Genomic DNA, 16599 nt, shown 5'->3' on the forward strand with positions numbered 1-16599 from the left:
CAGTAAAATAAAACATGCTACTTTAAGTTGAATTAAAATCTTACAGTGCACATTTTAATATATATATTTTATATAGATATACTTAAAAATCAAATGTATCCAATAATAAAAAATACAGCACATTAAAGTAGTATAACGCATTCCAGTGTATAGCTAGAGACATTGGTTTTTTTTTTTAATTACTCTAATCCCTACCATTTGAGGACTGGCCTACATGGTTTATTTTTCTCCGAAATTCACACCAACCAGTAAATAACAGATATGGATTTAAAAGGATGGACTTTAGCACTCATTCTCAAGGCATGAAGACACTGGAGACTTCAACAGGAACTCTTATTGTATGAAGGGCACATGTACAACCCTGGCAGGCACAGTGTGGTTTTTCATTTCCCTGCCATTCTGTCCCCTCCATACATCCCTTCCCTCCCACCCCAGACCAGTTACCCCTCATATTTAATCCTCAGCTTTAGTCTGGAGCAACTGCTTTTACTTGCACACGTGGGGCCGGAGGTGCTTTCCTCCCAAGATGCATCAGTGCTTCGCTTGACAGTTGAGCTGCCCTCGCAGTTAGCCTTCATAGTCCTTAAACCCGTATTTCTAAATGCACCCTTTAGTGATACATTCAGGAATCAACACCCAAGGGGCCAGGGATGGGGGGGGGAGAGGAAGAGGCATGGGAATAGTGTGTGGTCCTTGCTCAAAGGAAGGGGGGAGAACAAATCTTTTACACGGAAAGTTAAGTCTCCAAGGTCCTCTTTTTGCAGCTGCAGAAGCAGCTGGATCCAAGATAGGCCAGCACTAGTGCTTCATTTTTTAAAATTCAGTCCAGCACCTGTGCATGAAAAAATGCTTCTCTTCTCCCAGTAAACGTGGTCCAGAAACCTGTAAGGCCCTGCCAAGTTTCACCACCAACATTTTCTTCCTGTTCTGGGAGCAGCAGGTGCCCTTCAGCAGGCACCTTTGACTAGGCTGCTCCTATTCTGCTGTGTCTGCAGTTTCATAGACAAGAGGAAGAAGAGGGGAAGAGCTGACAGCCATGTTGTGCATTATTCCTGTGTCTTGAAGTTCAATCAGCTTTCTTCAGGAATATCTGAAAAGTACATGGATTAGCAAAACAACAGAAAAAGGTCAGAGCTTGGCAAATCTGTTTTTCTTCTCTAGAATATTGCCCTATTAATTAATGCCAAGTGCAAGAGAAAAGAGTTTTGTCTCTTCTGGACAACCGTACCTGAAGCAAATCACACCATGAAATCTCTGTTGGAAATGGGGAGGGATTTCACAGTTAAAGACATAAAATCATAGCTGCAGGTGGGTGCAACTGCTGTCTAGAGCAGGCATAGGCAAACTCGGCCCTCCAGATGTTTTGGGACTACAACTCCCACCATCCCTAGCTAACAGGACCAGTGGTCAGGGATGATGGGAATTGTAGTCCCAAAACATCTGGAGGGCCGAGGTTGAGGAAGCCTGGTCTAGAGGATCTGATTACCAAGCTTCTACTTCACCAAATCCATCTGCAGAAGAAGAAGAGGAGGAGTTTGGATTTGATTTCCCACCTTATCACTACCCGAAGGAGTCTCAAAGCAGCTAACATTCTCCTTTCCCTTCCTCCCCCACAACAAACACTCTGTGAGGTGAGTGGGGCTGAGAGACTTCAAAGAAATGTGACTAGCCCAAGGTCACCCAGCAGCTGCATGTGGAGGAGCGGAGACGCGAACCCGGTTCACCAGATTATGAGTCTACCACTCTTAAACCACTACACCACACTGGCACATAACCTCACAAGCCCCATGCAACAACCAAATAAGCAAACCACTCCTGTTCATCTGAGCACCAAAGTGTGTTTTATCTTCTAAGCAACATACATTCTCCTTTTTGGCTTTGGGAGGTAGGTCTCTTGAGTTGTGGGGGGTGGGGGACTGCTCCTTTGAAGGTGGTTGTCAGGAAGCTAAGCCTGTCTCTATGGAGGACTCTGGTCAATTACTGTGGTTACTTACTGAATGCATGCCTGGGGAAAGGCCCAGAGAATCCCCAGCAGGTTGTATTGCCAACTGGCATCTGTGTTCAGCCCCTGGCAGTTACAAGCCACAATTTTAAAATTCCCCACTGTGCCCCAGATAGAATTGTCTGGGGCATAGCAGGCAATGGCCCTAAACAGGCACTGTATCTTTCAAGAACTTTCTTTCCCTGTCCTGCCTAGACAGATCAGTTGGTGGAAAGTTTATAAGGGTGGTGATTACAGCAGCTCCCACTTAAAGGAGTTTTTCCCAGGAAAACATATTACCTCGCTCAAGATGATCCATACGGGAGAGTCAGTCTGGATGGTTAGCCGTATTGCTTCCAGAGGCCCAAAGGAAGGGTCCACTTCTCCTTCAGCAATGCCCTTTGAAAAAGAGCCTGCACAATGGACAAAGAAAATAAACTTCAGGACAACTCTCAGTTCCTCTTAGTGGCAGCAACACCACTGCACGCTCAGCTCTCCATGGTGAAAAGGGGGTCATTTCTGCAGGCTGACTCCAGCAAAACAAAGGGGCGCTGCTTGCAATGTGAGATGCAGTCAGTCATGGTAACTGCTGTGGCTCCTAAGCCACCATCTCCCTCTTTCAGAGAAGTCAGTGGAGCTACCTAAAACGGACTCCCCTTTTCAGTCTACGTGACCGGCTCTAGGTGAGCGTGCTCATGAGGAAACATTTCCTACCCACTGTTCTACAAGCTGACCTGGTTTATAAAAACCACTCCTTGTGTGAAATTGCATGACTGGATTGTTAAGTGATAAGCATGTCATACAATATTATTGCCCTACTTGCTGCAGGGTTACTCTCTGTCAAGGGCCTCTTATCACCCAAAATATGTACGGCAAGCCTGGCGTGGTCATGTTAACATTAAAATGCCACATGACACACATCTGAATATTTAGTGGTGACGAACCACGTGTTAGCTCAGTGTAGGTGTTTCAAATGCAGGCAGCCTCCTGGGTTTGGCTTCCCCTCCTGCTTAATTTTTACACACTGACCTCTTCCCTTTTTAACAGAGCTAACAACCATGTAGTAGTAAGAATGACTTTGTGAATGAGTTATGCCCCGTAGACACACACACAGGTTTTTTTCTGAAAGAAAATACCATATTGCCCAAGAGGAAGGATGTGGCTATTGACATCTGTTTTAAAAAAAGCAACATCCAAACAAGACATAACCATGACAGTTACAGACCACCAAACAATATCACTACACTAAGTTGTGGTGTGAATGGCTGCAAACTTCAATTCTTCCCTCCCCTGAAGAAACTTAAAGGAATACAGTAGTACCTCGTTTTGCGACTGGGATCCGTTCCAGAGCCCCGGTCTCTGGCTGAAAAGGACGCTGGACAAAGCGCCACATCTGCGCGCAGAGCGGTTTGTGCTTCTGTGCATGCGGTGAACCCAGAAGTAACCTGTTTCGGTACTTCTGGGTTTGCCGCGGACGTTTGACTGAACAGGCGCTCGACAAGGCGGACGCTAGATGAGGTAGCACTGTATTTAGTTCCATGTTTTTATGCTTTGCAAAGCTGCAGCTGTCCAGTAGGTGGCACTGCTTTATCATATATTATAATCTTTGTCTCTCACAAACAAAAGTGAATTCATTCTCTGTGTACTGATCTTTATGTAATGAAAATGACACTATCCGTAACATAAAGGGGGTGCCCCTACACACACATGCAACATCCCATCTAAGATGGCACATGGAGAATGCCAGTTGTTAGTGCTATTTTTTCTAGAAAAAGAGGTGCCAGAACTGAGTTCTGGTGAGTTCCTGCTGAAAAAAGCACTGCCTGTTGTTGATGTAACATTTTAAGGGAAAATAGCTATTGATCCACAGATTTGCCCTTGCTAACTGAAGCTATGTATGGATATGATGTACTCTTGAAATCTATGTCTGCATTAAATGAGCAGCCATCTTAAAAGCAGCAGGGAATAATCTTCTTGCCTCTCTCTTTCTGCTATCCCAACCATTACCATGCATTGCCTCTTTTTCCTCTTCAACATCTCCCAAATCAAGTATTTTCTCTCTGCTAAAATTATCATTTGCAACCAGTTCCTGCCTCTCCAAGTCTACTGTAACTTATTGTCCTGATCAATATGCCTGCAGTCTTTCCTTTCTCGTGTCAACTAGAAACACCTTTGGTAAAATTTCTCCACCCACCTGTCACACCCTGTGCAATCGTGTCACCTCTCTCCTCAAGTCAATGCTGGTACCTTGCTGTTTTGCACATCAAATCCAAGCTTCTAGCTCTGGCATGGAATGCAGACTCTCTTATTTGACTCTGCTTCCCTCCTTGCTTTCCCTGTTTTGCAAGGCTGTATATTGTCTCCCTGCTTATTTAATTTATATGCAGAATTAATCATGCGAAAGGCTGGACTGGATGGATCCCAAGCCGGAATGAAGATTGCCGGAAGAAATATCAACAACCTCAGATACACTGATGACACAACCTTGATGGCAGAAAGTGAGGAGGAATTAAAGAACCTTTTAATGAGGGTGAAAGAGGAGAGCGCAAAATATGGTCTGAAGCTCAACATCAAAAAAACTAAGATCATGGCCACTGGTCCCATCACCTCCTGGCAAATAGAAGGGGAAGAAATGGAGGCAGTGAGAGATTTTACTTTCTTGGGCTCAATGATCACTGCAGATGGTGACAGCAGTCACGGAATCAAAAGACGCCTGCTTCTTGGAAGAAAAGCAATGACAAACCTAGACAGCATCTTAAAAAGCAGAGACATCACCTTGCCGACAAAGGTCCGTATAGTTAAAGCTATCGTTTTCCCAGTAGTGATGTATGGAAGTGAGAGCTGGACCATGAAGAAAGCTGATCGCCGAAGAATTGCTTTTGAAATTATGGTGCTGGAGGAGACTCTTGCGAGTCCCATGGAATGCAAGAAGATCAAACCTATCCATTCTGAAGGAAATCAGCCCTGAGTGTTCACTGGAAGGACAGATCCTGAAGCTGAGGCTGCAATACTTTGGCCACCTCATGAGAAGAGAAGACTCCCTGGAAAAGACCCTGATGTTGGGAAAGATGGAGGGCACGACAGAGGACGAGATGGTTGGACAGTGTTCTCAAAGCGACTAGCATGAGTCTGACCAAACTGCGTGAGGCAGTGGAAGACAGGAGTGCCTGGCATGCTCTGGTCCATGGGGTCACGAAGTCGGACAAACTAAACAACAACAACATTGTGACATCATCTCACTTTGGTTGTCCTCTCCTGCTGCAGCTATCATGGAGTTTCCTAGGCCTGGAAAAGCACTTCCTGTCTTATCCAGCTAGTCACCACCTCTGCCTTCAAAAATCCACCAAATTCTGCAAAGCCTTTCCTGCGCTGCTAGAGTCTCCATTTTTCCTGCCACCACTTAAATCCTTCCCACTCTCAACTTATTTCTCTTAACGTTCCCCAAAGGCCACTTCAATGAGACTTTAAATTACAAGTGAGCAGTGGCCAGGAAAGGACCCAAGGGCATTTTAAAGTGACAGACAACTAAATATACCTGTGGACTTAGTTCACATTGAGATGTATAGCACATGTATTTTGTACTCATAAATCATATTCAAATTCCAAAACAGCCTGTTTTCAAGAAGACTGCAAACCCTCTGGGCTGGGCATGTGCAGATCACAGTTTTATAAATGGGGTTTGAAGGCACAGCAAAACCAAACAGCTAAATGCACTTTGGGTGAAGACATACCTCTGGTGTGTACAGAAATGTGCAAATATGACTTGGAAAAGTGGCCACTAATGTGTACGCAGCCTCAGACTTGGTGCTAAATGAGGCTTAAGCCATTCTAGCAACAAGAATGTGCAGATTGCTTACAAGGTGCAGCTATGATACTTGCTCAGCTATAGCTTGTGCCTCTCAACAATCAAGGAAATCTCTGATTCACACAAAATAAATGCATAGGCTGAGGACCACTTCTGATGTTACAGTTCCTGCTCCCTTTTGCTTTTCCTTATTCCCTGGAGGTATTGCAACTTTTCAAATACAAAACATCTCTCTTCCATGTCATCCTTCCCCCAATCCCAGACACACAGACGCTCAGTGAGATCTGAAAGTTACTGGGGCCAGAGGTACGTAATCTAAGTCCAACCCCTAGCATGGTTTTTGACTTGTTAAAAAAACAAAAACAACTGGTAACAAAGCAACCAAGACTCAGTCACTGGCTGGCAATGTGGAAAGTGCTCAGAGTAGGGTTTCAGACCCACAAGTACCCAACAAGATACCATTCCTACAGGCAGGAAGATGTAAACCTGTAACCATTTGCTCCCTTAGTTCCTGCAATTGTTTTCAGAAAGCAAGTAGGCAGAGGAGATGATGCTGGAAGCTGCCCAGAAAGAGCAGCAGGATCAGTAAATGGTTTCTGCCACAGAGCGCCAAAGCTCCAATCATAAAAAGACACCACATGAGAACAGGCTCCACTGATTCCACACATCAATGTGCTTAAGAAGAGAACTAAAGAGAAAACACTTTTCATTTCATTTCATTTCCTTTTTTTTTTACTGCCCCCAAGAACAATTTGAGATTAACTTATAATCAAGCTGTTCTTTCCGTCCTTCAGGTTTATCCATACTACTTGACCTCTGCAGTGTTGTCAACATTTGCATTTGCACAGTGTTAGCCAAGAAAATCCACCTCAGCAAAGTCTTTAAAACAAAGACATATGCAAATTCTAACCCTTGGAAAAATGACAAAAATGTCATGTGTGTTCTGAGTGAATGACTTTCACTCTAAATTCCAGGTCAAGGGTGGGGTGGGGGATGCTAATTAATTCAAGATAAGCTTGTCTCCCACCCCTGAAACCTTCCATGCAATCACTCTCTGCGTAATTGTGTTATCTGAACAGCAACATACCACAGTGCATTATCCACAACCAGCAGGCTGCTGTTTGCCTTGAACCAGCAATTTACCTATCTGTATGTAGCCGTCAGATGTCCTGTGGTACTTGAATGCTGTTGCTCTTCCCTCCTGCAGTGCTTCCTTATCTGACTGGAGACTCTGTGCAGGAAAAGAGACAATCTTTGCAAAAAGCCAGCAAGAAGGATTTAGGCAGCCTGCTGCGGGTACAGTTTAAGCCACTATGGTCATAAAACATCAGGCAATGTTTACTTTTTCAGAGACACAGAATTACTCTAGCATACTGGGTTGCTGGAAGACCTTCGATATACTTTTTTTGGGGGGGGGTGAGGGCAAAAAAGGCTATTAAAAGATACCTTGTAAGGACTACCTTTTTCATGCCACAGGTAGTAGAGAATGAATAAGCAGGCTCGCTCCTAGGTTTTGGAATAATGCCCCAGGAATTAGAATTCAGATTATGTGGCACAGGCTTCTCAGAAGCTTCCATTGCTAAGCCCCTTGACCCCATACATATTCTTCTCATGGTATCCAACCACAAAGTAACAAAAATCTGGGTTATAATCTCCTAAACCTTGGTCTCCCACCTCACCTGAACTCCTATGGTAAGCTCAGTAAACTTACATCAAAAGGTAATACTTCCACAGTTGTGTTGAAGAGCTTGTCTTCAGGGTGTTCAATATTGCCACTGCGGAAGAAAAACCTGTGGGGCAGGAACCAGCAATGAATGCACAGCTTCATAGGGGATGTAACACAGAAGTACCCCACCAAGCATAAGCTCACCCAACAGGGGCCTCTCCTCCCACAGAAAGCCCTCTTTGAGAGAAAGATGACTCTAAGTGCACAAACAACTAATTATGGACTGATTGTTTGATTGCGCTTGCAAATTAAGCACTCCATCACATATGAATGAATATCAGTAAGAAGTGCAATTATCTACTTCTGTGATGAGAACAGTTCACTATTCAGTGATACCAAGCTGGAAAAGTAAGAAGTGACTCCCTGTGCTTCCTGAACGGATTCTGGGAAGGGTAAAGCCACACACACACAAGACGTTCCCATGTTAACAAATCGAGAGGGAGAGGCAGAGAGAGAGAGGGAGAGGAAGAACACCCACCCACCCCAGACATTAAATGCTCAGGGAAATTTATCAGACAAACAAATGGACTTCTACATACCACATTCAATTTCCCCATAATTCCTGCACATGATTTACCAGTATGTTGTAGACCAGGGGCCAGATTTAGTTCATGAGTTCTGCTAGTAGAAGCCAGTGCAAAATTCTTTTGCTAGCACAATAGGACTTTTTGCCCTCTCATCTCCCACTGCCTTCCTAAATTGTGTGTGTGAGGGGAACCCCTAGACCAGTGTTTTTCAACCTTTTTGGGGCAAAGGCACACTTGTTTCATGAAAAAAATCACGAGGCACACCACCATTAGAAAATGTTAAAAAATGTTTAAAAATTTAACTCTCTGCCTATATTGACTATATATAAAGTAATTTTTCAATTTTTCCCACGGCACACCAGGCAACATCTCACGGCACACTAGTGTGCCGCGGAACAGTGGTTGAAAAACACTGCCCTAGACCAGCATATGGGGGAAGGAGAGGGGAGATCATTCTGTTTGGCAAGCTGATGCAATAAACTCAGCACTACGTTAAATTCCTCCCCTGGCCCTCCAGAGACCGCTGGACCACAAAAGCCAGAGGGGCCAGCCCAATGGCTATGGGAAGCTCACAAGCAAGACATAAGTGCAACAGAATTCTCCCGCTCATGAGCCTCATATCAATGCCTGGGACTGATGGGATTTGGAGTCTAGTTACATCTGGAGAGCCACAGGTTCCTCATTCCTATTGCACATGAGTATTTCTTAGTGGTATCAAAATGAGGCAAAACACACACAGACAGGCTGAACTTTCATGAAAGCACTCAAATCTTGACTATACACGATTCACAATGGTATCGGAACCAAAAACAAACAAAACCTAATTAAGCATGCCCTATTAGAAAGCAGGATGGGGTCTAGGTGACTTGGGCACCATGGAGACTTGGGTAGAATTCCCTTTGTAACTGAATAAGCCAATTAATTTCGTCTGTGCTTTAGTTTACTATCTGTAAGGCTGTGCAGGTAGAACTGAAAGCTAAAAGGCCGTATGTGGGAGAAGCAGGGCGATGAGTGGATGAGATTCAACCTGCCTTTCAGATGAACTCTTGTTCTACCAGAGGGGAGAGGGGATGAGTGACTTTTAAATGTCAAGCTAATCTTCCCCCACAAATCCCCACATACTCACCGTTCAATGCGTAGGGGCTTAAAGAAGCGAAAGCGTATGAAGTCACCCGCCGTGGGGGTAAATGCCCAAAAGAAATCTTCCCTCAGATACGCTTTCTCTAAGGAGAAGTGCTGGTAGGTTTTCAGACTGGTGCTAACTTCTGCAGGAGGGTTGACGTGTTCTTTTCGAAGTGCTTGCTTTCCAAAATCTTTGTCCTCAACATGCAAGGTAAAAGCAAAACAATTTAAACTATATAAAACTGTGTTTCCTACTCCCATTGCACTTTTATGGAAATACTGCTATTCTGATGCATAGGTAGTGGTGGGGCTGGTTTAATTAAGGGGGCCTTAAATCTTTCCTCCCTAGCCTCACTCTCCATCACCTCATCAACATCCAGGCTGCTGTTTGGGCTTCACAAAACCTTAGCTTTATCTCTGTTCTCTCCCTCTGCTTTGCTCCCTCTATATATTCAGTCCATTACCAAAGTCATGTCACTTCTGCCTGCACATTGTGAAAATACACCCCAGCAAGAAACTCTGGTTCACAATCCAGTCATCTCCCGCCTTTGTACCTTTTCCTTGCTGGGCTTCTGTTGTCACTGCTCAGGCCCCTCATTTCTATCATTCACCTCTCTCATCACTCCAGTCTCTCAGACAATGCGATGCCTCTCTTTAAATATTAGCACTGGCCTCCTGTCCACCCTGGGATCCAGCACAAACCCCTCACTCTTATCTTCAAAAGCACTCCATAGCCTTGGCTCCCCTTTTCTTTCCACGTTTGTATGTCAATATATCCCTGACTAAGACTGTTTATTATTATTTTTGTTTAGAAAAAATATATAACCCTCTTAATTAAAAATAAAATCTATAAGGGGTATACATAAAACAATGAGAAACAGACAAATAAGCAAATATTAGTTTGCATAACTGTTGTTCTTCAAACTCCCTCCCTCCCACCCCATCCCAACTTCTGTCTGCCCTTTCTCTCACATTGCCCCATATGCCTGGAACTCCCTTCCAATAACACCCATGCAACGTTGCCCTTCTCACTCTGTCCTCAAAACTCCCTATTTCTGTGATGCCTCTGGCAATACCCCTCTCTCCTGAGCCCTCTCCTTGGAAAAGGGTGGAAAAGAAAGAAAGAAAGAAAGAGTGTGGGGGGACTTAAGAGAACCAAAATCTGTGTGAAGTAAAAGAGAGAGAGAAAAACTTAAGAATCCTAGAACTGGCCCTTTAGATTAGTTTTAGTAGAGCTCACTAAAACTAGTACAACTCTCGAATGTGCCATGATGCCCAAGTTTTACAGTCAAATATTTGCATGGAGTTCCTGTCCTCTGCCCAGACTCACTTTCCAAAGAACACTGCTGATATGAGGCTTTTAAAGCTACTGCAACACATAGCTACTGGATGCTGGCTAGCAGCTATTAATCAGAGTTGATACCTGCCATGCTCCAGTTCCCTTGGCTCCCGACCCCATGTCTCCCCTTTGCTTCCAAGCCATTAACAATTTCTTTCATACTCTGTCAGTGAAGCATCCACTCCCTCTCTGCAGAAGAAGCACAGCTGACCTCTCTTCCCTAGGGAAGACACCTGCATTTGAAAGCACCTGCTTTCCCTGCCTAAACTGCTACACTTATTTGAAAACTTATCACATTTTACATATAAATTTGCCCAATGCATAGGGATGCAGTTTCCCCAGTGCTATGACGTCACATACTCACTTTCAGCTTCTGTATTTTACCAGCGAGGGAGGAGTGGGTTCCTACGTGCTGGAAGAGTGAGGGCTTGAAGCGTATCCTCAGGTTTGCCTTCTGTCTGTCACAATGTTTCTAAAATAATAATAATAATAATAAATTTAAAAATTCAAGATTTGTGCTTCCTGCTTAGGAGGAAGCACAATGTAGGAAATAGGTTGGTTAACTACTTTCAGTCGAGTTATAGGTAGGTAGCCATGTTGGTCTGCCGTAGTTGGAAAAAAAAAATCCTTCCAGTACCACCTTAGAGACCAACTAAGTTTGTTCTTGGTATGAGCTTTCGTGTGCATGCACACCTCTTCAGTCAAGTTTGTCATTAGGGACACAATTACTTTTCAACTGTAAGTGTGAAAGAAGTGGCTTCAGAGAAGGCATGTCCAAACCACACTTAAGCTGCTATTTCCTTCTTCACCCTAAGTCTGTGTACACACAATGGGTGGGATTCAGCAGAAATGGGCTCTGTGGAGTGTCGAGACAACCCCGGAGAGTGGAGCAGAGGAAAAGAGAGAGAGAGAGTATTGTTCCATGTGGCAAGCTGAAATGCTTGTGCTGACTAAAAAACTGCCACAGCACTACAGCCGTACCATGGTTTTCGAACAGCTTAGTTCTCAAACATTTTGGCTCCCGAACACCGCAAACTCAGAAGTGACTGTTCCAGTTTGCAAGATATTTTTGGAAGCCGAACGTCCGGCAGGGATTCAGTGGCTTCAAATGGCTGCAGGAAGCTCAGAAGCCACAATTTGGTTTCCGAATGTTTTGAAAGTCGAACGGACTTCCGGAACGGATTCCATTCGACTTCCGAGGTATGACTGTACTTTGAATCCCTCCTATTACATTTAAAGGACATTAAAAAACATTCTATTCCTCAAAGAATTATGGTCCCTGTAGTTTACCCTACACAGAATTACAAACGACTGTGCCCAGAATTCTTTGAGAGATAGAATGTGCTTTGAACATGCTTTAAAGGTATAGTGTGTACACAGCCTAAGTGTTGTAAAAGTATTTTGAATACATATTTACTACCCTGAAAACAAATACCTCAAAATGAAGCAAATTTGCTGATCAGAAGGTCGGCGGTTCGAATCCCCACGACGGGGTGAGCTCCCGTTGCTTGGTCCCTGCTCCTGCCCACCTAGCAGTTCGAAAGCACGCCAAAGTGCAAGTAGATAAATAGCTACCGCTCCGGCGGGAAAGGTAGACGGCGCTTCCGTGCGCTGCTCTGGTTCGCCAGAAGCGGCTTAGTCATGCTGGCCACATGACCTGGAAGCTGTACGCCGCCTCCCTTGGCCAGTAACCTGAGATGAGCGCCGCAACCCCAGAGTCGGACACGACTGGATCTAATGGTCAGGGTTCCCTTTACCTTTACCTTATGCCTTCATCTACATTGAAGTTGGTATGAAGGTCTAGTTCCAAGTGGACCACTATCTTCCCTTGACCGGTATTTCAACTTCTTAAAAATGTTTAAAAGATGATGGATATGGATTGAGATCAGCTGTACAGCTCAATTCTGGTGTCACCACTAGTGAGCCATTTTCCCCAGTCACAATGAAGTACAGCTCAGGAATGTGTTCTTTAATTCGATTTCAACTGAGCCAGGCTGCTAGATTCAACTCTAAGAGAGGTGGATGTGTTAGGATCTCACTAGGAACATAATGATTAGAATAAATATATAAACTTGTGCACACATGTTTGCCCTTCATCTTGTTGATACACACTTGGCTGTTTATATGAAGCCTTAACAGCAATGTATTGTTGATCTCTAGCAACCTGCTAGTCAGGGAATGAGGAGGTGGGAAAGAGGCAGCCTTGGGCATCTGGATGCTATGACCATAGCTGTCAACTTTTCCCTTTTTTTAAGGGAAATTCCCTTATTCCGAATAGGATTCCTCGCAAGAAAAGGGAAAAGTTGACAGCTATGGCTATGACCTTCTGGTTGGTGTAGGGAGTCTCATGAATGTGCCATTACTGTTGAATTAATTAAGTAGCTGTCAGGATAAATCATGGGCCTTCGTCCCAACTTCATATGTTTGTATTGTTTGTTCATAAAATACTATTTTGCTAAGAGGAAACTGAGCCACCTCCTGTTTCTACCACCAGTTTGTAAAAGAGAAAATTTTGAACAACTCTAGATGGGTAACAAGCAAATCTGTGGCACTTTTTCTTAAAAAAAAAAAATCCTCTACCCAACTCTGTCACCTGGGAGAGTTTGAGAATACATTTGTGAATGCAAATATGCTGCACGTAGGAGACTTATGAAGAATAAAGACACACAGGCATGAAGGATAAGCTTTTGAAGTTGGCACATTCGCAAACTATTCTTTTACTTACAGTTCTGTGAAAAGGAGGTATAAACTGCGCCTAATACCACTTTCACTTCTACCACCACCTTCCTAAAATACAAAACTTGTCTAGATTCAAGTCTGAAGCTGTTTCTCTTCTTGTCTACTCATTATCGACCCCTCCTCCTCCATCACTAGAGGCTTTTTTTCTCTTTTAAAAGTCTGTAGATGTATGCCGCTGAACCCTTGCGCCAATTCACCTTGTTAATTTAACTTGCTAATTTCTCTTAGAATAAGCTAAAGCTGCCTACTTAAGAATACTATTTTATTATCTTTTCCCAAGGTCATTCCCCACTGCCCTGCCTCCCTTTCATGAGGCAAATGGCAAACGGGTGTATAAAAGGTGTGATTGCCTGATGCCAGCATTTATTAAGGAAAACATATTTAAAATCTTAGCCTGCAATTTTATGTGAAGGAAAACGTGCAACCATTAGGATGACTAGGACAGCAAAAGACAAAGCAAAATGAAATGTGCCCAAACCACCATGTCACACACTGACCTTTTTTTAAGGCATCACCTACCCCTGCCCCTGCCCCATTTTTGTCCCCTACAAAAATCCTGTCTGTCACACGTTTGCATTCCCACCTCGTTTCTTGAGGTGTGACATACTTTATGGCTGGTCCCAAGAAGTGGTGGTCCGGATGTACATTCTTATCAAGGTGAGCTGCTAAGTTAATCTTTAGCTAGGAAATTATTAAATAACAGGAAATAACAACAACAGAACTCACAAATCCCGCTGGGTAGGCCTTTTTAAGACCAAGCACTCGCACGTTTTTAGGAATGGCAGTCACCTGTGGTTCCACTGCCAATATAGCTGTCTACCTAATATGTGTAAGAAGGGGCCCCTTGAGGCAGCCCTCTCTCACGGACACAGGTTGCTTCGCAAAACCATTTGTACTACCTGCAACACTTGGCATTGCAGGCATATTCCCTGAAGCCTTGCTCCAAGATAATCCCCTAATCCAGCTCTCATTACTTTAGAAAATTAAAAACCTGGCTCCACTCATGAGAGAATTCCTGAATGCAGCTAGCAAAGGGCTCCTTCCTGCCTGATGTTAAGTGGGACACAGCAGTCAAGAGCGGTTCCACTTTCTGCCTTGTGCCTTCTTATTGTTGTTACCGATGCAGCTAATGAAAGCAGCTACAGCGGGTGAACTCTAAAAGTTGGTTTTCAGACAAAAGGAAGAGATATTCAGATCAGGCAAAGCATTTCACCACTAAACCTCAGGTCAGGCAAACTTTCAATCAAGGAGACAAATCCTACAAGTTACCAATTTGATTCTACACAGCAGGATTTACAAGAGCAAAGTCTGGTTTAAAAGACTGTTGTGCAGAGTTAATCAGGCAAGCAGCAGGAGTGGGAGCCAGAAATCTATGCTGGAACTAGGTTACATTTTAAAATAGACAATGATTTAGATGCTCTCAGGATCCCCTGGAAAGCATGCCAGGGGGCGGGAGGGGGGAATTTGGAAGGGGAAGGCAAGCGAAGGTAGATCCACAGTGACATTGAAACTATGTTCTAGTTCAAGGCCTTGCAAACAAGATATACACCAGCAACACCTCATTATATTGACACAGAGCAAAACCACAAGGCAAACCCCAGACCAGGGAAAATCACTGTCCACCCAACAAACCAGGTACTAGTCAGCCTCAGCTGCAGCGGAAGCAAAGTGTCTCTTTTGGCAAGTAGATATTTCTTTGTGTGGCAACTGCTGGTCTTTCCTGAGTGTTAAGTGCTCAGGAGTGAGTGAACAAGCTTTGTTTGTTCCAGAAAAGGCTACATGCGAGTGCCAAAGGTGGACTGGAACCAGGCAAGGAGATAGGCAGTAGCTGAGTCTTTCTCTTGGTACTAAATGTTGTCTCTTAAGAATAAGCAAACATTAAGTATGATGTCACAGACAAATGATTATCTTCTGACTACCTTGCATCCAGTTGCAAGAATTACTTCATTACCCAAACTATTTGATGTGTTTTTTATTGGAGAGCATTTTGCATCAAAGCAATGCAAACCAGCCCATCTCTCTCCAGTGCCAGGAATTCTCGTTTTTGGGCAGCATCTCACAGCATGCCAGAGGGAGGAGCCCTATGACTTGTAAAAGCTTTTAGGAAGCACAAATTGTATTCCCTCCAGCCAACACCCAGTATTCCTTAACATCACCACAAGTGATTCCATCCTTAACAGAATTCAGTTTTTATTTAATTTAAAAGAGACTCAATATAAAAGAGAAAGACCCACTGCAGAATCCCTGCAGAATTTCAGTATCATTTCGTTAAAAGGCACATCTGCATAAGTTAGAAGGACCATTTCAACTAATTTGGGGTTAACTTACTGCATCTTTCTCTGGGTTGCAGACTTTTACCCAGAGGATATGATCCAGGAGCCAGTCTATGGGCTTGTCCTTATAGAACATGAGTATGAATTCCACAATAAGACTGAGATCCAAAGACTTGAACATCTTTCCTGAAAGTGTGGACAAGAGAAAAAAATTTAGAAATGCATGTTGAATCAGAGAAACAACCCTTTCCTTGCCCTGGAGTGTTCTGTACAGATGTGAACTTCTTTTTAAAAAGGCATTCAGCCTGCTGATGCTGAGTCAATTAGCAGAATCTAATACTGGCACACTGCTAACCCCTTACATATGGCCGTGCTCTTACAGACAACTCTTGACCAAGACTTTAGGCCAACTTCCATGTTCTCAGGGGCCAGTCTATTCTCCAAACAGTGGTCTGCGGGTCAGAAGTACATTTTGCTACATGTTCTGACCCCCTCACAGGAGGTCAGGCACTGTAAATAAAGTTAATGCCACATATCAGTGAGGGCTTTATAAGAGTGGACTCCATTTGCTCTGGCACAGCCTAAAATCAGTATGTGCTATTCTAGGGAGAAATGTAGTATCAAAGCAGTGGTGGCTAACTTGTGGCCCTGCAGATGTTGCTGAACTATGACATCCATCATCCCTGATGACTGGCCACGCTCACTGCCTGGGGCTGGAGATGTAGCTCAGCAACATCTGCAGGGCCAGAGGTCAGTCAGTCAGCCATCCCTGCATTTTAAGAGTGCAATAGGTCTGCCTCCTACAACTTTTGGAAACAGATTTATTTTTCCTTACAAATGAACCTAACAAACACACACCTTGAGCTTTAATGGCCTACCAATGAGATCCTGCTTGGGGTACCATTTGTTGTTTCAAGATAAGCACCCACTCAGAGCAGGGCCTTTTCACCTGCTGCATCAGTATAGTGAAAAGCCCTCTCCCTGGCCCAGGTGATACTGAAAAGTGGTACAGAAACACTGCAAATTAATGAATGAGGAGGAAACTTCTTAACCCAACCTTGATTAAGTTATAGAGAACCAGTTTGGC

General features: G+C 43.9%; 1 protein-coding gene across 2 annotated transcripts in view; it reads right to left on the reverse strand.

The window, feature by feature from the left end:
• Nucleotides 1–32: 32 nt before the first annotated feature.
• The window catches only part of MGAT4B (alpha-1,3-mannosyl-glycoprotein 4-beta-N-acetylglucosaminyltransferase B), a 73856-nt gene continuing 57289 nt past the window's right edge, over nucleotides 33–16599 (reverse strand). The window contains exons 9-15 of one of the 2 annotated variants that reach the window (XM_033140264.1): nucleotides 15568–15698; nucleotides 10865–10972; nucleotides 9166–9365; nucleotides 7498–7576; nucleotides 6930–7017; nucleotides 2282–2394; nucleotides 33–1090 (exon numbers count right to left, since the gene is read on the reverse strand). In XM_033140264.1, the coding sequence (XP_032996155.1) occupies nucleotides 1067–1090; nucleotides 2282–2394; nucleotides 6930–7017; nucleotides 7498–7576; nucleotides 9166–9365; nucleotides 10865–10972; nucleotides 15568–15698 (743 nt within the window). In that variant the 3' untranslated portion in view covers nucleotides 33–1066. The remainder of the gene's footprint in view (nucleotides 1091–2281; nucleotides 2395–6929; nucleotides 7018–7497; nucleotides 7577–9165; nucleotides 9366–10864; nucleotides 10973–15567; nucleotides 15699–16599) is intronic. The other variant, XM_033140265.1, reaches the window with a different exon arrangement.

Source organism: Lacerta agilis, chromosome 2 (assembly GCF_009819535.1).
Source record: "Lacerta agilis isolate rLacAgi1 chromosome 2, rLacAgi1.pri, whole genome shotgun sequence".
Taxonomy (NCBI): Eukaryota; Metazoa; Chordata; class Lepidosauria; order Squamata; family Lacertidae; genus Lacerta; species Lacerta agilis.